The following is a 24,981-nucleotide window of genomic DNA, read 5'->3' on the forward strand; positions in this document are numbered from 1 at the left end:
TCTATAGTTGAACTAATTGAGTTTCGATTAATCAAATTTTTGGAGTATTTAGTCAAGGGCAAATTGAGGCTAACAAGTCATTTCTAATTTTTGAAATATATTTGAATAATAACGTCACAAAAATGGTCAATTAAACCACTTACCACCGACCGATTTGAAAAACCTTAATAATTTGGCTTCGTCAGGGTTTTTTCGGCACTTTACCGAAAAAAACAGTTTCATATCCCTTACCGTTTTCTTGTTTTAACCATTCGTAAATTACAGCCAGACTCACGCACACACACACACACACACACACACACATTTATTAAGATTTCAGTATAGATACTATAAAGTATACATGTACAATATCTCATGTTGCAGGAGGGAGATGATTCCTAATTACTGTGAAATTATCAATTATGCATGAAAATAAAATACGTTTGATACTTTAGAGGCTAATTTCTATTATTTCTTTGAATTACTATAACCATGGTAAAGATGCCGCCCTAATCTTAGCACGTGCACAGAGGAAGCAGACACACTAGGCTATATCTGTAAAGTGTAATCTGTATATTACGTCAACTCAAGACTTGTACTCCATACCAGCACATTGTTAGACGCCAATTATCAGTTTAGCAAGTAGTGCCAGTCTAGTAGCAGCATTAATTAAGTAATAGTCTATAATAGGATAGCAAGTAGTGCCAGTCTAGTAGCAGCATTAATTAAGTAATATTCTATAATAGGATAGCAAGTAGTGCCAGTCTAGTAGCAGCATTAATTAAGTAATAGTCTATAATAGGATAGCAAGTAGTGCCAGTCTAGTAGCAGCATTAATTAAGTAATAGTCTATAATAGGTTAGCAAGTAGTGCCAGTCTAGTAGCAGCATTAATTAAGTAATAGTCTAGTACCAATATCCCATAATTTAAAACTTTCTTTGTATTGGCAGTGTGAGGCGCCAATGTAATTATACAAGTTAAAGTTAAATGCCAATTTTCATACTTGGACCTTAATCCACGTTCCGGCCACGTTCCAGCCACGTTCCGGCCTCCATAGCCTCCACCAAGCCAGAAAGTCTAACTATTTTTTTGTTTAAGAGCTTTCAGTCTCTTATCGATAGTAAATGTTTTTCAATACACGCGGTCTATTATTGTCATATCAACTTCGAATCTTTTGTTTTTCCAGCCTGTTACATATAGCACGATGTGCCTGAAATATGAGCTGTTTAAGCTGTGGTTAAGACATCCATTTATCTTTGAGTCGAACCACTATATATTTGACAGATATGAAAATGCTGTAAGTGTATCGATATATTTTTTAATTTCTTTTATTGAGTTTTATAATCACAAATAATGTTTTGTTTCAGTGTGTGTTTCAAGGCTGCTCTAGTTTTCAAATATTTTTGTTTCGACAAGAAGAGTTCACTGTTAACTTCACAGACTTATAACTCATATAATATACGTACGTACGTTTTGGTGAGTTTGGCAGGGCGTGCTCAGGATAACTGCATCGAGTGCGTCCTCCTCCAGCTCAGCATTGAGTTATCGTTTGTCTCGGAGTGTAGCCCGGAACCGGTGGCGTGTCTGGGTACTGTTCCATAAATCTGCCTAGACCAACTTTGAAACTGTGTAGCAATATATCATATATTATATATATTATATATATTATAGGGGTCTTCGTGGCAATTGTTTGATCGTGAGCCTTTTACCTATTGGATTTTGCTTGTCAAATATAATTGCTCAGAAGATTACTCAGAAAGAAGGAAAAAGATAAAAAGCAGTTAAAATTTTGCTTGCTAACTTAGCATTCATCATGTTAACTTATACTAAATTTCTAAAAAAACTCGAAAATTAATACTTTCAAGTGCCTAATTATACATTAACGAAGAATCTTTATTCATATTATGAAAACTTTACTTACATATTTACTTACATATTTACTTACATATTTACTTACATATTTACTTACATATTTACTTTCATATTTACTTACATATTTACTTACATATTTACTTACATATTTACTTACATATTTACTTACATATTTACTTACATATGTTCGAACCTAATTTTTGTCTCCAAAGTTATTAAATTTCACCGAGTGCCCGATTTTTAATTTGAAAGTGTGCACTGACTGGGCAGTGCACACTTTACTAAATGGTTTAAATCAGGACTTTGTGTTTTACAGCCTGTGTTCCGTATACTTTTACCTTTATAAGGATATGAATCATACTAAATGTGGTAAACATAATTATGGTATTGATTACCTTACTCGGGAATATTATAGCGGGTTAATTTATGACTGGGAAAATTAATGACCGGGAAAAATATGGCGGACTTTCCCAAAACCTGCCAAATTATCCCGGTCATGTATTTACCGGTGGCCGACCTTTCAAGTTTTTTTTCAGAGGTCAACAAATTTACAACCGAAATTTTTGTTTTTGTTACTTGTTAAAGAAGTTATTTCAGTTTACAGTTATTGATATTACTCAGAAATAGAAAAAAAGACACGTCTATTTAAAGGAAAATAAATCTAAGCAATAATAAGTCAAATCTTCATTAAAGCGTATTCTCATTCTCATTATCGCTAATGTCCCCGCCATTATCATTATTGATATCCCCCTGAGCTGCTGACCGTCAAATTCGAAGTTGTATTGTTGTCTTAACAAGACTTTCATTTTGTCCGCTAATGGGGCTACTGCTCTGAAGGTCAGCCGGAGCTTAATTTCCTGCCCACCGCTTGGTATTGGGGAACGTCTTGGCTTTGCATCTTCAACTGCTCCAGTAATCAATTACTCACTTCTAGCGGGATGTGGCCACAAGTTACTTTAACGGGAAAAACTCCCTCTTTCTTTAGTCTACACACTGCACACGAGAAGCGATCAATCTTTAGAGACATTATTATTATAATATATATTATATATTATTATTATTTTCGTTTTCTTCTTTAACATATAAATTGTTTTCTTCTCTACAATTCACTGATTCATGGGCAAGAGAAGTGAGAATCACGGTCCACCCTGAAATCTGATTTCTATAACCAAATTGTGATTTTTATAACGAAATTATGGTAGCAACCGCCAATAAAGTTACAGCCCTCCATCCACTGCTTCAAAGGTCTTCTCTAGCACATATGAGACTTCAGGTAAAATATGATGATCACCACCCCCTTGGAACCCCATAATCTGAGTCGGCGGGTTTTTTTATGACTGGTAAAATTTTTGACCGGGAAAAATATGGCGGAATCTATCAAAACCCACCACTTTATCCCGGTTATAATATTCCCGAGTAAGGTATACAATTTAACTATCTCAATTCCCAAAAATTTGGTTGGAAAAATGTTGGCGGCCCTCTCACCCAAATTTTTCACATAAATTAATGGCACATAAACCATACGTCGAACAAAAATGTCGTCAACCAAACGTTTTGTATTATGATTTTGGCACTTAATATCTGTAGTTAAATCATTTGATGTTCAATTCCATATAAATTAACTTGTTTCAAATTCGTATGTATTGCATTCAAGAAGACGTGTTAACAAGTTAATAGTTATGATCCTTTTAAAAAATAACTGAGTGAGTTCACTTTCATATTAAAACTTTTATCGGCTGGTGCCTGGTCTGGACAGTCTGGTCAGTGGTTGAACGAATAATACAGATGTAACCAAAAAGACATCGTGAATAAGTAAAGATATCGAGTGAATCCAGTGGTGGTTGCAATCCATCTTGCATGCACAGAGTGAGACAAGTATCTATTTTAACTTTATCTAACTCCCCTGTTCACTGCTTCATGGTGTTCTTCGTATTTGTTGCGTACAGGTAGTTGAAGATGAACTTTCTGTAGCAGGCTGTTGTTCTGTAGCCGTTGTTCACCAAATCTTATATTGATTCTGGGTCTTGTAGCTCGAAATACATCCGATAAAATAGTGCTTTCTGGTAAGTTTTATCAAACAGACTGAATGATATTCATAAAAAAAACAAGAATTGCGCCAGTTAGCGGACGCTAGATTTCCATCGACCGTAATTAATTACAATTAACGATCGTTTCATATTGGTTAAATTACCAAATTTCTTTGGGGCGTTACAGAGAACAAAATGGAGGGGTTGCCGTTGTCAATTATTTGAATCGAAAGTTAAACGACCGGACACCGTAGCGCAGCCTGTGCGGTGATATGCATGATGCAGTTAAAAGGACGTCTGTCCGACAGCGACTCTTGTCCGACTCAATATGTTACCAGAAAAAAAAGACATCTGTCCGAAATTGTGATCTAATTGCAATACGACACATTTCCATTTTCCAATTAGAGACATGATCTGAACTGAGATATGACCTGAGCCGAACTCTACCATAGTTTATTTTCATTTGATGACAAAAATTGGACAATAGTTTAAATGTTATATAAATAACTGATCTCCATACCGCTCTCCTGTCTGTAATGTAGGCTGTGATGTGATTGGCAGCTTGTTACAGCTTGTTAGTGTACGGCTAGCATGATCCTGTCCTCAAATAGTCAATCACGTATCGATGGATCAGATCTCAATGGATCAAATCAGCATTATATTAGTCGACTGTGGAAGCAACGTCACAATTTATTACACGTCATGAGCTTGTGAAATACAAACGTGATCCGAAATTACAAATGTGATCCGAAAGTTGGACAGATGTCGCCAAAAGCGACTCCTAATCAAAATGTATAATAGCGAAGAGAGATATACATGCGCGACGTACACGATTTATTAGCTCGATTCTTGGTATAGAGTACACCTTGACATAAAAGCATTGTAAAATGCGCGCGCGACCATCACATCATAATTTGTAAAGGAGCACGTGTTTGCGGAGGTTAATGCATGTTTTGCTTTGTGACACGACGAAAAACATATACCCACTATACCCATTCTCAAATCCTACCACTTCTAACCATCTATTGCCTTTTTAGGCGATGGAAAAAATATCTCTAGTAGAGTAGTAGGGAAAAAGGAACTGTATGCTGGTCAGCGTACTGGACGATGGTTGTGGTTGTGTTGGTGAAGGAGCAAGTGTGGTTGTGGTTTGATATGTAAACTGGATGGGTTTAACGAGTAGTCCTGCCTTGATAAATTATTTGTGCGGGTAAAATGTATCCGCAACATGCCTAAAATGTAAGTTGCTTGACTGCCTTCGTCAATATACAATCATGGCGGGTTAAATTATGACTATTAAAAATATGACGGGATGGAACCGCTTTATTAATAATGAGTAATTATAGGTGGCCTCATGTCTCGAATTGCACATTTCATATACCTCCAATTGCAGTATTTTATTAATACATTGTGAGCATTATATGTGCGAGTATTTACTGCTTAGTAATGACAATGCAGTATTATAATCTATACTAATAATCTCAAGATATATGTGTGTCTGTCTGTCTGTTTCCGAACGGCTTAATCAAGAAAACGGTAAGAGTTACGGGGCTGGTTCTTTTGATATAGTGCAGAGAAAACTCTGACCAAGCCAAATGATTAAGTTTTTTTAAATCGGCCGGTGGTAAGTGGTTTAATTGATGGTTTTGTACTGCAAATTGTTAAAGTGACTCACTTTTGTCCCTCTCACACTCTCTACCTCTCACTCTCTCTCTCCCCATTTACAGCTCCCCTAATTACTGCTTTGCACTCAGAATGAAATTGCGATCTGTTTGGACTAAGTGAGTTAATACTTTTGCACCAAACTACGACACTGTAATGCATGTTTTCGTGTGTACTTTTGCATTTCATCTGCGATTATAGTGAAGTCCCGGCCGTAGTAGGCACGAGTTGCACTAGTATAATCATATTAATATTAACTTTGAGCCGCGCTAATGTGATGCGCACTGATCATCAAAGCGATATGTTCTGGACACGTGCAATTATCAGGGTGATAATGAGGACACACGTGCAATTATCAGGGTGATAATGAGGAGACACACAATTATCAGGGTGATAATGAGGAGACACACAATTATCAGGGTGATACTGAGGAGACGCACAGTTATCAGGGTGATAATGAGGACACACACAATTATCAGGGTGATAATGAGGACACACGTGCAATTATCAGGGTGATAATGAGGACATTATATTAATGTTACACAATATGCCAACTATTATATTGAGCTGCATTAATACCATTGACTATGCGACCAATCGTACAGGGACCCGATAATAATCCCCCATTATCGTTTCCCTGACCTGTCCCTATATTTACTGTCCCTATATTTACTGTCCCTATATTTACTGTCCCTATATTTACTGTCCCTATATTTACTGTCCCTATATTTACTGTCCCTATATTTACTGTCCCTATATTTACTGTCCTTATATTTACTGTCCCTATATTTACTGACCGATCGTACAGACATGTAGTTGTACCCCCACCCCTACCCCCATATAGGGGTATATTGAGGTAAATATGACAGTCAAGCACTTAAAAGATATCGTGCTAAAATTTATTGAGTATACACAATACTATTTATAGAGGGTGACTTTAATAACCATCAATAGTTACAATAGCTGGGCAGTAGCAAACTAGCATTACCTTGTCACATTGTTAACTGAGCACAGTACAGCTATACTGTGTTCACCTCTCTGAGCAGTACAGCTATTCTGTGTTCACCTCTCTGAGCAGTACAGCTATACTGTGTTCACCTCTCTGAGCAGCACAGCTATACTGTGTTCACCTCTCTGAGCAGTACAGGCTATACTGTGTTCACCTCTCTGAGCAGCACGGCTATACTGTGTTCACCTCTCTGAGCAGTACAGCTATACTGTGTTAACCTCTCTGAGCAGTACAGCTATACTGTGTTCACCTCTCTGAGCAGCACAGCTATACTGTGTTCACCTCTCTGAGCAGTACAGCTATACTGTGTTCACCTCTCTGAGCAGCACAGCTATACTGTGTTCACCTCTCTGAGCAGCACAGCTATACTGTGTTCACCTCTCTGAGCAGCACGGCTATACTGTGTTCGACTCTCTGAGCAGCACAGCTATACTGTGTTCACCTTTCTGAGCAGTACAGCTATACTGTGTTCAACTCTCTGAGCAGTACAGCTATACTGTGTTCACCTCTCTGAGCAGCACAGCTATACTGTGTTCACCTCTCTGAGCAGTACAGCTATACTGTGTTCACCTCTCTGAGCAGCACAGCTATACTGTGTTAACCTCTCTGAGCAGCACAGCTATACTGTGTTCACCTCTCTGAGCAGCACGGCTATACTGTGTTCACCTCTCTGAGCAGTAGAGCTATACTGTGTTCACCTCTCTGAGAGCAGCACAGCTATACTGTGTTCACCTCTCTGAGCAGCACAGCTATACTGTGTTCACCTCTCTGAGCAGCACAGCTATACTGTGTTCACCTCTCTGAGCAGCACGGCTATACTGTGTTCACCTCTCTGAGCAGTACAGCTATACTGTGTTCACCTCTCTGAGCAGCACAGCTATACTGTGTTCACCTCTCTGAGCAGCACGGCTATACTGTGTTCACCTCTCTGAGCAGCACAGCTATACTGTGTTCACCTCTCTGAGCAGCACGGCTATACTGTGTTCACCTCTCTGAGCAGTACAGCTATACTGTGTTCACCTCTCTGAGCAGCACGGCTATACTGTGTTCACCTCTCTGAGCAGCACAGCTATACTGTGTTCACCTCTCTGAGCAGCACGGCTATACTGTGTTCACCTCTCTGAGCAGCACAGCTATACTGTGTTCACCTCTCTGAGCAGTACAGCTATACTGTGTTCACCTCTCTGAGCAGCACAGCTATACTGTATTCACCTCTCTGAGCAGCACAGCTATACTGTGTTCACCTCTCTGAGCAGCACAGCTATACTGTGTTCACCTCTCTGAGCAGCACAGCTATACTGTGTTCACCTCTCTGAGCAGCACGGCTATACTGTGTTCACCTCTCTGAGCAGCACGGCTATACTGTGTTCACCTCTCTGAGCAGCAAGGCTATACTGTGTTCACCTCTCTGAGCAGTACAGCTATACTGTGTTCACCTCTCTGAGCAGTACAGCTATACTGTGTTCACCTCTCTGAGCAGCACAGCTATACTGTGTTCACATCTCTGAGCAGCACAGCTATACTGTGTTCACCTCTCTGAGCAGCACAGCTATACTGTGTTCACCTCTCTGAGCAGCACAGCTATACTGTGTTCACCTCTCTGAACAGCACTGCTATTCTGTGTTCACCTCTCTGAGCAGTACGGCTATACTGTGTTCACCTCTCTGAGCAGCACAGCTATACTGTGTTCACCTCTCTGAGCAGTACAGCTATACTGTGTTCACCTCTTTGAGCAGCATAGCTATACTGTGTTCACCTCTCTGAGCAGTACGGCTATACTGTGTTCACCTCTCTGAACAGCACAGCTATACTGTGTTCACCTCTCTGAGCAGTACGGCTATTCTGTGTTCACCTCTCTGAACAGCACAGCTATTCTGTGTTCACCTCTCTGAGCAGTACAGCTATACTGTGTTCACCTCTCTGAGCAGTACAGCTATACTGTGTTCACCTCTCTGAGCAGCACAGCTATACTGTGTTCACCTCTCTGAGCAGCACGGCTATACTGTGTTCACCTCTCTGAGCAGCACAGCTATACTGTGTTCACCTCTCTGAGCAGTACAGCTATACTGTGTTCACCTCTCTGAGCAGCACGGCTATACTGTGTTCACCTCTCTGAGCAGTACAGCTATACTGTGTTCACCTCTCTGAGCAGTACAGCTATACTGTGTTCACCTCTCTGAGCAGTGCAGCTATACTGTGTTCACCTCTCTGAGCAGTACAGCTATACTGTGTTCACCTCTCTGAGCAGCACGGTTATACTGTGTTCACCTCTCTGAGCAGTACAGCTATACTGTGTTCACCTCTCTGAGCAGTACAGCTATACTGTGTTCACCTCTCTGAGCAGCACAGCTATACTGTGTTCACATCTCTGAGCAGCACAGCTATACTGTGTTCACCTCTCTGAGCAGTACAGCTATACTGTGTTCACCTCTCTGAGCAGCACGGCTATACTGTGTTCACCTCTCTGAGCAGCACAGCTATACTGTGTTCACCTCTCTGAGCAGCACGGCTATACTGTGTTCACCTCTCTGAGCAGTACAGCTATACTGTGTTCACCTCTCTGAGCAGCACAGCTATACTGTGTTCACCTCTCTGAGCAGCACGGCTATACTGTGTTCACCTCTCTGAGCAGCACAGCTATACTGTGTTCACCTCTCTGAGCAGCACGGCTATACTGTGTTCACCTCTCTGAGCAGTACAGCTATACTGTGTTCACATCTCTGAGCAGCACAGCTATACTGTGTTCACCTCTCTGAGCAGTACAGCTATACTGTGTTCACCTCTCTGAGCAGCACGGCTATACTGTGTTCACCTCTCTGAGCAGTACGGCTATACTGTGTTCACCTCTCTGAGCAGCACAGCTATACTGTGTTCACCTCTCTGAGCAGTACAGCTATACTGTGTTCACCTCTCTGAGCAGCACAGCTATACTGTGTTCACCTCTCTGAGCAGAACGGCTATTCTGTGTTCATCTCTCTGAACAGCACAGCTATTCTGTGTTCACCTCTCTGAGCAGTACAGCTATACTGCGTTCACCTCTCTGAGCAGTACAGCTATACTGTGTTCACCTCTCTGAGCAGCACGGCTATACTGTGTTCACCTCTCTGAGCAGCACGGCTATACTGTGTTCACCTCTCTGAGCAGCACAGCTATACTATGTTCACCTCTCTGAGCAGCACAGCTATACTGTGTTCACCTCTCTGAGCAGCACGGCTATACTGTGTTCACCTCTCTGAGCAGTACAGCTATACTGTGTTCACCTCTCTGAGCAGTACAGCTATACTGTGTTCACCTCTCTGAGCAGTACAGCTATACTGTGTTCACCTCTCTGAGCAGTACAGCTATACTGTGTTCACCTCTCTGAGCAGCACGGCTATACTGTGTTCACCTCTCTGAGCAGTACAGCTATACTGTGTTCACCTCTCTGAGCAGTACAGCTATACTGTGTTCACCTCTCTGAGCAGCACAGCTATACTGTGTTCACCTCTATGAGCAGCACAGCTATACTGTGTTCACATCTCTGAGCAGCACAGCTATACTGTGTTCACCTCTCTGAGCAGTACAGCTATACTGTGTTCACCTCTCTGAGCAGCACGGCTATACTGTGTTCACCTCTCTGAGCAGCACAGCTATACTGTGTTCACCTCTCTGAGCAGCACGGCTATACTGTGTTCACCTCTCTGAGCAGTACAGCTATACTGTGTTCACCTCTCTGAGCAGCACAGCTATACTGTGTTCACCTCTCTGAGCAGCACGGCTATACTGTGTTCACCTCTCTGAGCAGCACAGCTATACTGTGTTCACCTCTCTGAGCAGCACGGCTATATTGTGTTCACCTCTCTGAGCAGTACAGCTATACTGTGTTCACCTCTCTGAGCAGCACGGCTATACTGTGTTCACCTCTCTGAGCAGCACAGCTATACTGTGTTCACCTCTCTGAGCAGCACGGCTATACTGTGTTCACCTCTCTGAGCAGCACAGCTATACTGTGTTCACCTCTCTGAGCAGTACAGCTATACTGTGTTCACTTCTCTGAGCAGCACAGCTATACTGTGTTCACCTCTCTGAGCAGCACAGCTATACTGTGTTCACCTCTCTGAGCAGCACAGCTATACTGTGTTCACCTCTCTGAGCAGCAAGGCTATACTGTGTTCACCTCTCTGAGCAGTACAGCTATACTGTGTTCACCTCTCTGAGCAGCACAGTTATACTGTGTTCACCTCTCTGAGCAGCACAGCTATACTGTGTTCACCTCTCTGAGCAGCACAGCTATACTGTGTTCACCTCTCTGAGCAGTACAGCTATACTGTGTTCACCTCTCTGAGCAGCACAGCTATACTGTGTTCACATCTCTGAGCAGTACAGCTATACTGTGTTCACCTCTCTGAGCAGCGCAGCTATACTATAAATCAAGAGGCTTGCATATAATGAACATATTGACACGGGTGCAGAGTTGAGTCTGTACGGAACCTAGTAGTTTCAGATCCTTGTTTAACTTGCCGTACAGCAAGGTCATCCACTACTTTAGCCCGGCGAGGCACATAACTCCCTCTACAACTCCATGACAAATATGTTTGACTGTCTTTTGTAACCGTCTCGCTCAATATATAAGTAATACGGATATCACTTGGGTGTACTTATGTTCTTTAAATCGATCATTTTGTTAAACGATTTCATAAATAAAGTTAGGGAAGTTGGTTAAGAATATATTTAGAAAAGCACGTACAAAGATAGTTAACCTAGCCAGCCAGTTCTGCGGTAAATACAACGAGTTTCCTCTGTTGCTTATAAAGACATGACACATCACTTTTCATAGTAATTATTAATAATGTTTGGTTAACAAGTTGTTACTTGCCACAGTACTTGTCACAGTAATTACTTCAGCGTCTACAAGTGGTAAATGTATGCGTGCAATCAGTATGTTTTACTTTTGTTTTACTTAGTTCTTTAGATTGCACCAGTAAATTTTGAGGCTTTCTGTTCATTTATAGATTGACTTTCAAGCTGTACATAAACCCATAACGGCTAGCTTCCAATGGACAAAAACATGTGACATATAGAATAGTAAGTATTGTGTTATGAAACGTCAAACAAAGAAGCTATCTTCTATAATTGTGAACTATAAATAAAACTATCGTGTGGATATATTATGCTTATCTTGGTGGGGGGTAGGGGGTTGTGGGGGCCGGGGGCCGGGGGGGGGGGGGGGGGGGGGGGGGGCCACCGCGAAAACAAACATTTTAAGTTAAAGTTTTCAAATCCAGTTCCACTCGCTTATAACGTTAATGTTGACATGCTGTACTATTTGAGCATATAAATGATACTGATTACTGATCAGTGATCATATTTTTCTCAGATCATTCGCCATTCTTAATTAATTCGTAAGGCCACGCTGTTTTTTACTGTTTACGTCGCCGCCGACAAAGTAAACTCAGCCCATTAATTTTTAATTATCAACATGGATATCACCGATGATTCCCTGTCCACCAATATTGTGCTCCACCCGTGACCCGGGTGGAGCACAATGTTTTATCAATTTAACACTTTATATTGATGTACTTATATGACTTCTGCAGTTAAGGTAACTGCATGAAATAAGTCTAATTATATTGTCCGCGATGACTCTGGTTAGTCCGACGAAAGGCTTCAGCATTATTTTAGGCAGGGTGAGTTACCATAGTTACCATAATTACCATAGTAGAAGGTTGAGGGACTTTTACTGTTTATACTGTACTACATCTACTGTATTACATCTACTGTATTACATCTACTGTACTACATCTACTGTATTACATCTACTGTACTACATCTACTGTACTACATCTACTGTACTACATCTACTGTACTACGTCTACTGTACTACATCTACTGTACTACATCTACTGTACTACATCTACTGTACTACATCTACTGTACTACATCTACTGTACTACATCTACTGTACTACATCTACTGTACTACATCTACTGTACTACATCTACTGTACTACATCTACTGTACTACATCTACTGTACTACATCTACTGTACTACATCTACTGTACTACATCTACTGTACTACATCTACTGTACTACATCTACTGTACTACATCTACTGTACTACATCTACTGTACTATATCTACTGTACTACATCTACTGTACTACATCTACTGTACTACATAAACTGTACTACATCTACTGTACTACGTCTACTGTACTGCATCTACTGTACTACATAAACTGTACTACATCTACTGTACTACATCTACTGTATTACATCTACTGTACTACATCTACTGTACTACATCTACTGTACTACATCTACTGTACTACATCTACTGTACTACATCTACTGTACTACGTCTACTGTAATACATCTACTGTACTACATCTACTTTAATACGTCTACTGTACTACATCTACTGTACTACATCTACTGTACTACATCTACTGTACTACATCTACTGTACTACATCTACTGTACTACATCTACTGTATTACATCTACTGTACTACATCTACTGTACTACATCTACTGTACTACATCTACTGTACTACATCTACTGTAATACATCTACTGTACTACATCTACTGTGCTACATTTACTGTACTACATCTACTAACTGTAACTATGGTTTTGATTTTTTTCAGTATGTTATGATGTAAGAGAAAGATTAAACTTGGACGTTGTTTTTAGCTATCCCTTTTTTATAACTTTTATCTAACATAATTATAATTTAAAATAATAATAGACAGAACCAAACAGTTAACCCAATCGATTTCAAATAAGTAAGTATTGCAATTTTATTTAATTGATCAAGCCATTGAGTTCAGAAATTAAGTTGAATTTCAGTTACAAAGCAGAGAGCTGCCTATTTTATTAAGCAAGTAGGTACAAGTAATATTTTAAACAGGTTTAAATAGGTTGTGCGGTGTTTAGTTTAACATTTCAACATTAGGCACGATATGGTGGAGGGGGGGGGGGGGCTCTATTAGGCATGATATGGTGGAGGGGGGGCTCTATTATGCATTATATGGATTGTGATATTTTAAATTTCCGATGTCAGCGAGTGGAACTGGATGTAAATGTGCAATTTTAGGTTTGCGGTGAAAGCTGATCCACTACTCACTCAGTAAGAGTAAACTAGTAACAGTAACCACATGCTAATTGATACGTTTAGACGCGGCTAACAACAGTGCACCACCTAGGTGGTGAAGCTTTACTTATAAAACAACACCTTTCTGCAGAATAGCGGGTTATATTATTATTATAATATTATGAGGTTATTATAGGTGTCAACAGAAGAAGGCAGGTGCCACCCAAGCTGGCACTAGTGGTACTGTAGCTCTAGTCCGTCTATCTTTCACTTAACTCGATTAGCGCTCTCTAGATTAAGTCATACGATAGGGCTGGCTCTGTTGTAACATTGTCAACATTACTGTTACTTGTTTAGTGTTTACTGTTGCTAGTTTTGTTATCTTGAGTTTGAGGAGTTATCTTGTGGTGGAACTGTTGATATATCATGTCCCCCTTACCATAGTTACCATAGTAACCATAATTACCATAGTAACCATAATTACCATAGTTACCATAGTTACCATAGTTACCATAGTTACCATAGTTACCATAGTTACCATAGTTACCATAGTTACCATAGTTACCATAGTTACCATAGTAACCATAGTTACCATAGTAACCATAGTTACCATAGTTACCATAGTTACCATAGTTACCATAGTTACCATAGTTACCATAGTTACCATAGTTACCATAGTTACCATAGTTACCATAGTTACCATAGTTACCATAGTTACCATAGTTACCATAGTTACCATAGTTACCATAGTTACCATAGTTACCATAGTTACCATAGTTACCATAGTTACCATAGTTACCATAGTTACCATAGTTACCATAGTTACCATAGTTACCATAGTTACCATAGTTACCATAGTTACCATAGTTAACATAGTTACCATAGTTACCATAGTTACCATAGTTACCATTCCAATAGTTCTACAGCAGCTCACTTGTTTATCAAGGCGTTGTCACCATCTTCAGGGCAATCCCTTTGTTTATAATTGTTCCCCAATATCCCTCATTAAAAGGACAAGCTCGTGTACTAGTCCTAACTAATTAATATAAACACGGCATGAACAAGTTCCACTTCATTTACTATATCCAGTGTTACCGTTGAGCTACTGGTGGTCAAAGTAATATCACTATTTGCCACACCTTTGTAGTCTGTTTAATCACAATGCTGGCAAGCATTACCGTCGCCCTTATATTCACAATACTATTTACCCCCTATACTATTATATCCCCTTTATTGATTTCCAGGCATTAAGACTCATCGAAAGTAGATCAGCAGGTACATTTAAGTTCAAAACATTCTAATTCAATGTTAAAGATGACAGGAATAAGAAATAGTTATATATGGAGGTTTTTAAGAAATTTGCGCAAAATACGCGCCAGCATGTTATACGAAATTAGGTAAAAAACCCAAAATCGCCATATTCAGGTGCCTTAAAAACCATGTTAAAATTGAGTTAGAGATCTGAAACTTTGCAGGGCGTCTAGACCTTGTCCAAATCGACTGTAAAAAAAATTTCATGTTTCAGGAGTATCGTGAAGTGGGTTTTCTGGAACCCCTGTTTTACAACAGATTGTCGTGAAGATATATATATATTATATAATATAGACGCTTTTTGCAGTCAATTGTAGCCTACATTTAAGTGTCCGTAGATTCGAAAGTATAAACGATACAGTCATCTCGAACCACAGGTTTTAAAGATAATCGTTTAAACTTCAGTTTACATTGTATTGAAAAATAATTTAACGTCATCATCATCACTTGATGACGTCATCAAATTAAGTGTTTTAAAAACTTGATTTTTGACAAAGTAACAACTTTTCAAATCGATTTTACGCTATTAAGGAGTAATTTTATTCAAAATCTGAGGACATTTTCATCTTAGATAATTGTTCAAGCATTCCGAAAATCTACCGGAATAGTTTCCTACCTTGCTCCTTCATAAAGATATTTGCTATTGAAGTTAGTGCTTTTTTGAAGAATAATTTTATAAAAACACAAAAGTTGTGAATTAGTATTCTCTGGTGTTGGGTCATCCCTTGGGTTGTGGAGCTCAATTTTGCTTCTTAAAGGTGTAAATTGTGTTATAGGCTAGTTTTAAAGTTAAAAATCAAAAAGTTGCACACGTGGGGACACGCCCAAATTTATTTAAAATAGCTAAAATTACTAAAAATTTTGATTTTCACGATTTTTATCAACTTTGGAGTCCCGTTGTGATCCAAGTTCTTTTTGAAATCTTCTGAAACTTTGCATGCTTATCAAACTATATATTAAATACCACTATGCAAAAATTTACGGTGATTCAATATTGTATGCGCACGCAACGTCCGCTCAAAGTTTGCACGTGCGAAAGGTGAGAATTTTGCTCATTCGTGATTTCGAATATATTCTGCTTTCCACGAAATTTAAATGGCATTATATATGAATTTAATGCCAACTTGAATGAGTAAAAAGTGCCATATTCAGTCGGTTATCGACAGATATACCTAACTAAACACAAGGAAACGTTTTCAAAGGCAGAATTTCGAAATCGTCGGAATTACCTCCTTGTTAATGAAGTTTCGATTGTGTAAATTATCCTGACATTATAATCAAAAAGAAATGATATTTGACCAAAACCCATAATCATGGGTAGAGTGTACCGCTGCCAGTGTCTCTCTTTTCCAAACAAAAGGAAATGATATTAATTTGAGGAACCGTCCGCTAATGCAAATTGATACCGAGAATGAAATCGGTCGCTCGCTTTTCCCATTTAATAAGCTTTATTACAATTCGTAAGCCGTGAATGAATGGGAAAAGCGAGCGACCGATTTCATTCTCGGTATCAATTTGCATTAGCGGACGGTTCCTCAAATTAATATCATTTCCTTTTGTTTGGAAAAGAGAGACACTGGCAGCGGTACACTCTACCCATGATTATGGGTTTTGGTCAATATTATCATGTATTTAACAAACATAAAGTTGAGCGCATATGCGATATTCAATTTGAGTTTTGTTACTCATTACATCTAGTAAAGTAAAATACTATTTTTGACATCATTTGATCATAATTCATTAAGTTATACATTTCTACAAAGCTAAAGTATGACGATGAAACCAAAGATGATCGTTATCATTGGTTATGTTTCTTTTTATTTTCAATATTATTGATTCCTTCAATTTTGAATTTTATAAAAATAACTTCTCCTGACACTTAAAAATAATTATCATTGCTTAACGAATTAAAAATACGCCTTTTCTTAAACTCGTCCAGATTAATCTTAAAACGCTAAACGCGAACGATCTAGAGGTGGTCTAATTCAAACAAATGGCTCGAGCTGGCGCGCGGGGAAACGTTATTTTTACAAATAAGCGACCATTTTGCAAAAAACCGGAAGTCTCTAGCTCTTTTACTTTCGAAGTTTGGGCCCCGCCAGTAAGGTTTCCTGGGAACTATCCAACGTTGCAAATGCAATGTAACTATATCAATTATTTGTTATATAGTAGTGTTGAAATTATTAAGTATGTTCCTATCCGGATATTACATAACTAAATTCCTTACAATCCAATTGTAAGTTTGTGACCTACAAAAACGCGAGTCCGCAACTCATCGACCTTCTTATAATATTATTAATATTATTAACAATAATATGTGTCTTGTATAATATTCCAAAGAAACATTGTATCAACCGTTAACAATCCAACATGAACAAATCATAAGATGTAATATTTTCCTTAGAAATGCACCTATTAACTTATTTTGTGATAGATGCTACTCATACTGCAAGGTCAAAGACATACCTTTTTGATATTTATAATGTTCGCCGGAAATATTCCATATAGTTATATTATTATTACAGACCTAATAATAATATTAAATATAGCTATAGAAAGCTCTTCGTACATTACAACACATAATTTACCTTGGCTTGATTTCGTGCCCGCGCTCGCCCTCACTTTCGGTTTGAGCATTTAATTATCACATTTAATTATCGCGCGCACCACTCAACGGTCAAGGTATTACTTATACTATTATGGCATTGATATTATAGATTAAAATCATGCCCACTAAAATGTAAACTTTTGCAATGTAACAAAACCTGGGAGTGATCTATTCTAACTCAAAGGAAGTAAAGAACCCGGTTCTATTATAATATTATCTGTATATATAGTATTATCTGCATATTATAGTATTATCTGTATATACTGTATAGTATTATCTGTATGTATTAATGCTTTTCATACAAAGTTACAACAATTGTCTTCATGTTATGTATCCTAGTTTTGGACAGGATATTACCCGCTTAAGATATTTCCATCGCGTTACATAATATTCAATAAATGTAATAGATTTGTAGTGTTGTAATTAGTTTAAAATATAGTATTATCTGTATATCTTACTATATATAAAGCGAGACGATATATATATATTTATTTATCTGTGCCATTTTACTGACACCACGGCATCAACTTTAACACGACTTTCCGCAAAAACCGTAAAAGATATACAACTGAAACTTTTTTGACTGGGTCAAATGCTTTAATGGCCTTCAAATCAGCATCAAAAAATAAAAAATTGGCCAAGAAATAGGAGTTTTAGAGCCCAAAATTTTGACCCCCAAGTGGTGTCAAAAACGCGAATTAAATAGGTAATAATTATTTTAGTCTCTTGAGTCTTGACACCACTTTAGGGTTAGACGGGTTCCTGCTAGTATATTATAATTTATATACATAATATTATATATCATAGTATTATCTATTCGACCAAAACCCATAATCATGGGTAGAGTGGACCGCTGTCAGTGTCTCTTTTTCCCAAACAAAAGGAAATGAAATTAATTTTAACTATTTTTTATTCCTGTCATCTTTGACATTGAATTAAAATGTTTTGAACTTAAAATATCCCTGCTGAACTACTTTCGGTGAGTCTTAATGCCTGGAAAACAGTAAAGGGGGTATAATAGTATAGGGGTAAATAGTATAGTGAGTATAATGGCGACGATCGTGCTTGCCAGCACTGTGATAGGCATTATATTCAGTCCACACTAAATTAGCCCCCAGCCCCCCGCCCCCCAACACACTCACCAGATATTAAGGTCCAGTAAGAGACATTAGCTGAAATGAGCACCTGTAAGCGGGATCTAAAATATTTTCTAGACCGAACTAATCAAGAAAATGGATGTGCTGCCAGTCGGTGGTGAGCTCAATGGGCTGATGACCTTATTTTTGCTGAGCCCCCCTGCCCCCCATAAATTCTAATCGAATTGAACTACATGCCGGTGGTGCAGGTGAGGGTATTATAATTACCCGAGGTAGCTGGGATATCGGCTACTTTGTATTACATTAGCAGTAGCACTAGCTACCTCCTTTTATCAAACCACCAGTGGTTGCTCGTCCAATAGCAATAACAGATCTCTCTCTAATCAGGCTAAATTATAATCAGTATTTATCTTAATCACTTGTCCAATTAACCAGATTTTAATAGCTTCTGTTGTCTTTTGTGCTTGTTCCTATCATTGGATTGAGAATTACAGTACTTCGTTTCATTCAGTCAGTATCCCGATGTGATGAAACATGGTTTAAAGACTAACTGTATCTGTTGATTACTTTGAGATCAGAGAAAAAAATGGTTGCAGCATTTGTTAGCAGTTTACAATTTAAAATCTTATTTTAATTCTTAAATACTCATTCTATTTCAGAATGTTTCCAAATGTCACAGATTCAATATCGTTCACAACGGAGATAACGTACAGTCAGAAGATTGACAGAATCTGGGGATCAATTGGTAAATTCACGGACTCAAGCTTCTGTACTCCAGCTAAAATATACAAAGAAACAACATATAAACTTTGTTACTCATTAATAACTCTAATTCAAACTCTAACTCTAACAGTCTGACTTTGGCTTTTACTCCAACTCTGACTCTAATTTATTTTGTCATTTTAACTCTAACTCTAACTCTAACTCTAACTCTAACTCTAACTCTAACTCTAACTCTAACTCTAACTCTAACTCTAACTCTAACTCTAACTCTAACTCTAACTCTAATTCTAACTCTAACTCTAACTCTAACTCTAACTCTAACTCTAACTCTAACTCTAACTCTAACTCTAACTCTAACTCTAACTCTAACTCTAACTCTAACTCTAACTCTAACTCTAACTCTAACTCTAACTCTAACTCTAACTCTAACTCTAACTCTAACTCTAACTCTAACTCTAACTCTAACTCTAACTCTAACTCTAACTCTAACTCTAACTCTAACTCTAACTCTAACTCTAACTCTAACTCTAACTCTAACTCTAACTCTAACTCTAACTCTAACTCTAACTCTAACTCTAACTCCAACTCCAACTCTAACTCTAACTCTAACTCTAACTCCAACTCTAACTCTAACTCTAACTCTAACTCTAACTCTAACTCCAACTCTAACTCTAACTCTAACTCTAACTCTAACTCTAACTCTAACTCTAACTCTAACTCTAACTCTAACTCTAACTCTAACTCTAACTCCAACTCCAACTCTAACTCTAACTCTAACTCTAACTCTAGCTCTAACTCTAACTCTAACTCTAACTCTAACTCTAACTCTAACTCCAACTCTAACTCCAACTCTAACTCTAACTCTAACTCTAACTCTAACTCTAACTCTAACTCTAACTCTAACTCTAACTTTAACTCTAACTCTAACTCTAACTCTAACTCTAACTCTAACTCTAATTCTAACTCTAACTCTAACTCTAACTCTCCCTCAGGACTGTTATGCGGAGCGTTCACCATTATTGGCAACATGTTCGTATTCACGATTCTCATCAGGCTACCCAAACGTAGTCTCGCTGACTTTGCTTTCATCAACTTGTCAATTATAGGTGAGAACATGTCCTTTAGTTGAATTAGCTGCATTAACATCTTCTATAAGCTGCATTAACATCTTCTATTAGCTGCTCTAAAATCTTCTATTAGCTGCACTAACATCTTCTATTGCTGCACTAACATCTTCTATTGCTGCACTAACATCTTCTATTAGCTGCACTAACTTCTTCTATTGATGCACTAACAATAGCTGCATTAACATATTCTATTAGCTGCACTAACATCTTCTATTGATGCACTAACATATTCTATTAGCTGCACTAACATATTCTATTAGCTGCACTAACATCTTCTATTAGCTGCACTAACATATTCTATTAGCTGCACTACCATCTTCTATTAGCTGCACTAACATCTTCTATTAGCTGCACTAACATCTTCTATTGGCTACACTAACATCTTCTATTACTGCACTAACATCCTATATTCGCTGCACTATGACTAACATTTTATATTAGCTGCACAAAAATCTTCTATTAGCTGCACTTACATCTTCTATTGCTGCACTAACATCTTCTATTACTGCACTAAAATGCTAATAACTACGACATTTACCACTTACCTTGGTTAACTGATAACAGTAAAAGTGTCACTATTTCAGACACTATTAGCGGTTTTACAGCTATAGCAGGTTCCTGGTTCCTATTGGATGATAGAACCTGGCTTGCTAGCAGTGGAGTTTTACACACCGTAACTTGCTACATGGCAGGTACTTCAATTCAACTTATTTCCTGTCTCCATTGCTATACTTGTAATGTGAGGACGGAGGGGGGAGGCAGGGGGGGGGGGGGGGGGGAGGGGGAGATAATGATAGCATTACTAACACTATATTTAGAAAAAGGACCAAGGAGTGTCTAAATTTAATTTCGCGATCCCGGCTATTAACGTATTAGATTAACAAAGTAATATGAGTTAGACAATAATGTTGTCATTGGGAATGATCGGAAATAATTAAATCGGTGGTTCAGAACATTTCCCGTTCTCCCTTTTACTGGCAAATAATTTGTGGGGGTGTTAGTACACACTACACATGACTGTGCTAATGGTTTATAAGGCTTCACTCATCAAACCAGAGGGTAAGTAGCCTTAAATAAGTTTAAATAATAATCACAAAGAACAAACAAATGAATCTAAAGGGGAATTAGAGTTAAATTACAAAAGTGATGACATAGCCTAACTGTCAACAATTTATTGTTTAAAATGGCCGGTTTAACCTAGTTTTAAAAAGTATACGTTAAGTATTACTGTTAATTTCATACGATTATTAATATACTTGGCAAGACCTCTAACTTTGGTAAGGTTTACTGAAGGTGACATTTCCAGTAAAACATGTTAATAACTAACTGCCCTGCTAAAGTTACGCCCACTCCCAGGTATGACCTGGAACGCAGCGTCCCTAACTACACCCCTCTTGGTATCAGTAGTTAGCATTGGCCGGCTATCAGCTGTTTATCTGCCTCTAAAATACGACAAGATCTTCACCCGCCCTGTAGTTTACTCCATGCTAATCTACTGCTGGTTACACGGAGCTGTCGCTTCTTCTCTCAGCTTGTTGGGGGACACTGGGAACGGTAAATATGCCCTGTTTTAGCGATTATCCCACATATTGAGGGAGTTTTACTTACCACCCCCACAATAGTATCTGCTCTTACACATGGTAAACAGAGTGGGGACTGGGGGGGGGGGGGGGGGTTTAACAGGCTTCTCTTAATCCATTACTGCGTTCAGTAGTATCATAGACCACCATAATTACACACCATTCACGTCCGTACAATCACAATCTAACGGACAATCGCTTAACAAGAGGACTGAGAATGTTGTGGCTGTCACCATGTAAAACCCCCGTTCCATGGCCGGATATTATGCCAAATTATTAGACGGAGATCGTCTACTGATATTTCTCCGGATATTTCTCCGGTTTGCAGTTCCACGACCGGAGACCATCCACGGTAATTTTGTTGATTCTGTATGATTCTGTATGAATTAATCTCCGAGAAATTCCCGGAGAGCTTCATCTCCGTCTAATACAGTAGACGGAGCCGGAGAATCATCTTCGGAGATGATCTACGGGAAATGGACCTCCGTCTAATAATTTGGCATAATATCCGGCCATGGAACTGGGGTGTAAAGACAAGGCATTATAATAATTAATGTGGCTATAATAGTGGTTGTAATGAAAACTAACAGTCTTCCTCTCGGAAGTTATAGCTGAAACTTATTACTTTGGTAGATCCTATTGCTGAATGATGATGAATAGTTAATTCTCATGGTTATTAGTAATAACAGTAATACAAAAACACGTATGTTTCAGGTAAATATGCGCTATACAGAGGTTGGGGGTTCTGCGACCAAAGCATCAAGAGTGCGTACGAGAGCAAGAAAACATTTACAGGTAATATAGTGGTAACCATGGTAACAAGGGGGTCACCACATGGTAACAAGGGAGTAACCATGGTAATATGTAGTAAAATTTACAGGTTACTGTTGTTAAAGTATGTCTATTGATGAATTAACATGTTTTATCTATCAGCTCTGTACATGACAAAGTCTGATATGACTTTATGTTTCAGCTCTGTACATGACACAGTCTGATATGACTTTATGTTTCAGCTCTGTACATGACCTTCTTTACGCTTCCCATGATGCTGACATGTGCTTGCATCGTGTTTTGTAATCTACTGGTTATGACAAGGATAATAATGATGAAGATAAAACCCGACCCGAACGTCATGCTATCTGAACAAACCAGCACTACCAAGGTAGGTCCTTTCCTGCGCGCTTTTAATTTGTCCAGATATTAATTAATGAGGATTATATAAAACTGTTGAATATTTAACTACTATTTGTGAATGTCCCCTTAACTACTCTCAAACATTAATCAGCACCTGATCAGCGGTGACTTTCTCAAAGTACTAAAAACATAACATTAACTAAATACCCTTCAGGTAATGCTGACGAAGATAGGGAATATGGGACACCAACTATCTCGAGTAGCCACAGTACAGAATTTTGGAAATTCTATTAGAAAGGGCTACAACTACAAGGCCTCGACAAAAGATGCTCAGCAAGAGTTGTCCATGAGCACAGCGACTACTGGTGCAGAGAGTAGCGGCTACAAACACTTCGAGATAGTATCACTTGACAATAACAGTGAAACTCACTTCAACAAGACAACAGGCTCTTCAGTTAAATCTTCACTGAAGAGAAGGCAAAGCAAACTGAACAAATTAAAGAGTTTCCAGAAGCAGAAGAGAGCCAAGAGGGAAAACAGGGCTATTTTCATGACTTTTCTAGTGTCAGTCAGTTACCTCATCTGCTATATGGAGATTATAAACTTTTACACCCTTGCTTCATTCAATGACTCCCCGAGGACGCTCTTTGAGAAAGTACTGGGTATAACGGGGAACCCTCTGGTGGAGACGTATGTCTATTTGTGGTATTATTTCTCTCTGTTTGCTGCAGCTGCTACTAATGTCCTGCTCCACCTGCTCTTTAATCACGTGGTGAGGAATGGACTCACAGCTAAGGGTAGAAAGTCTAGAGAGGAGATGAACAATAGGAGTAGTGGTAGGTCCTGTATGACAAATAACTGAGTGGTGGTTTAACAGGCACATTATGATATTAGGTGGTTTTACAGGCACATTCTGATATTAGGTGGTTTTACAGGCACATTCTGATATTAGGTGGTTTTACAGGCACATTATGATATTGGAGGGTTTTACAGGCACTTTCTGATATTAGGTGGTTTACGAACTCTTCTAAATATTTAACATTATATCACCTCTCTCTCTCCGATGTAAATTCTCAATACCTCAATATACTTTTATTTTTTTTTATCTATGGATATTTTTACAATTAACTTAAAGTTGTTTGAAAAAGTACCTTATCAGTTAAAATATGGTCGGCTAAAACGTGGGCGCAAACGCAATACGGCTAATCATACTTTCCACCGATCAACAATTTCATATACGCCATATTTAGCTGACCAGATATTACAGCACATATTATACATGTTATACATGATATATATATTATATGTATTAGTCAGTACTATTTTATTAAAATTACCATGTGGGACAACGTAACAATATGCAATTCTAAAAATAACTCTATTCTTTGTAAAATCACCAGTTTATGACACCATGTTTTTTTGGTGTTCGTTTTGTTGGCTTGCAATCAGATTGCACTAAAATTGCAGGTTATTCGTCAAAAATCGTAGTAAAAAGGTTTGAATTTTGACAAGGGACATGCATCGTGTGGCAACAAGCCGAACAAATAATAGCCAGTCAGTGACTAAAATACAGAGTTGAAAAATACGTATTTTACGAATTTTATAAAATATCAAAAATACGTTAAATACGGCGTATTTTATTTTCGTTGAATAAAATACGTAATAAGTGTTATTGTACCATTGATAGCTCCAATAAAGTAATTAGTACTATTGCTTTATATAAATTTACGATTTTATCAAAACTCGCATAGCTCTGTCGTTTTTCACCTCGCATATGA

At 38.4% G+C, this 24,981-nt stretch overlaps 3 protein-coding genes across 3 annotated transcripts in view; 1 reads left to right on the plus strand and 2 right to left on the minus strand.

Annotated features, from left to right (window-relative positions):
• Nucleotides 1-17,956, minus strand: part of LOC134816727 (LAMP family protein lmp-1-like) — a 57,696-nt gene extending 39,740 nt beyond the window's left edge. Inside the window, exon 1 of the mRNA XM_063825708.1 lies at nt 17,934-17,956. The gene's annotated coding sequence lies outside the window, so the exon portion shown is untranslated. The remainder of the gene's footprint in view (nt 1-17,933) is intronic.
• The window catches only part of LOC134816726 (arginine and glutamate-rich protein 1-A-like), a 1,122,901-nt gene that overhangs the window by 292,330 nt on the left and 805,590 nt on the right, over nt 1-24,981 (minus strand). The gene's annotated exons all lie outside the window — the stretch shown is intronic.
• LOC134817207 (uncharacterized) lies at nt 19,298-24,286 on the plus strand. The gene is made up of 7 exons (XM_063826345.1): nt 19,298-19,384; nt 20,355-20,468; nt 21,074-21,181; nt 21,846-22,043; nt 22,784-22,864; nt 23,083-23,231; nt 23,418-24,286. Exons 1-7 carry the CDS (start codon nt 19,300-19,302, stop codon nt 24,063-24,065), a joined length of 1,383 nt encoding a protein of 460 aa, XP_063682415.1. The 5' UTR covers nt 19,298-19,299; the 3' UTR covers nt 24,066-24,286.

The sequence above is a fragment of the Bolinopsis microptera genome, chromosome 6 (genome assembly GCF_026151205.1).
Source record: "Bolinopsis microptera isolate Bmic1 chromosome 6, MBARI_Bmic_1.0, whole genome shotgun sequence".
NCBI classification, from domain to species: Eukaryota; Metazoa; Ctenophora; class Tentaculata; order Lobata; family Bolinopsidae; genus Bolinopsis; species Bolinopsis microptera.

Excerpts from the sequence above, each read along its gene's own strand:
- LOC134817207 (XM_063826345.1), top strand. The coding sequence starts at position 19,300 with ATGTTTCCAAATGTCACAGATTCAATATCGTTCACAACGGAGATAACG. Across the intron at positions 19,385-20,354 it reads CAGAATCTGGGGATCAATTG|GACTGTTATGCGGAGCGTTC; the intron begins GTAAATTCACGG and ends ACTCTCCCTCAG. Across the intron at positions 22,865-23,082 it reads GAGCAAGAAAACATTTACAG|CTCTGTACATGACCTTCTTT; the intron begins GTAATATAGTGG and ends TTTATGTTTCAG.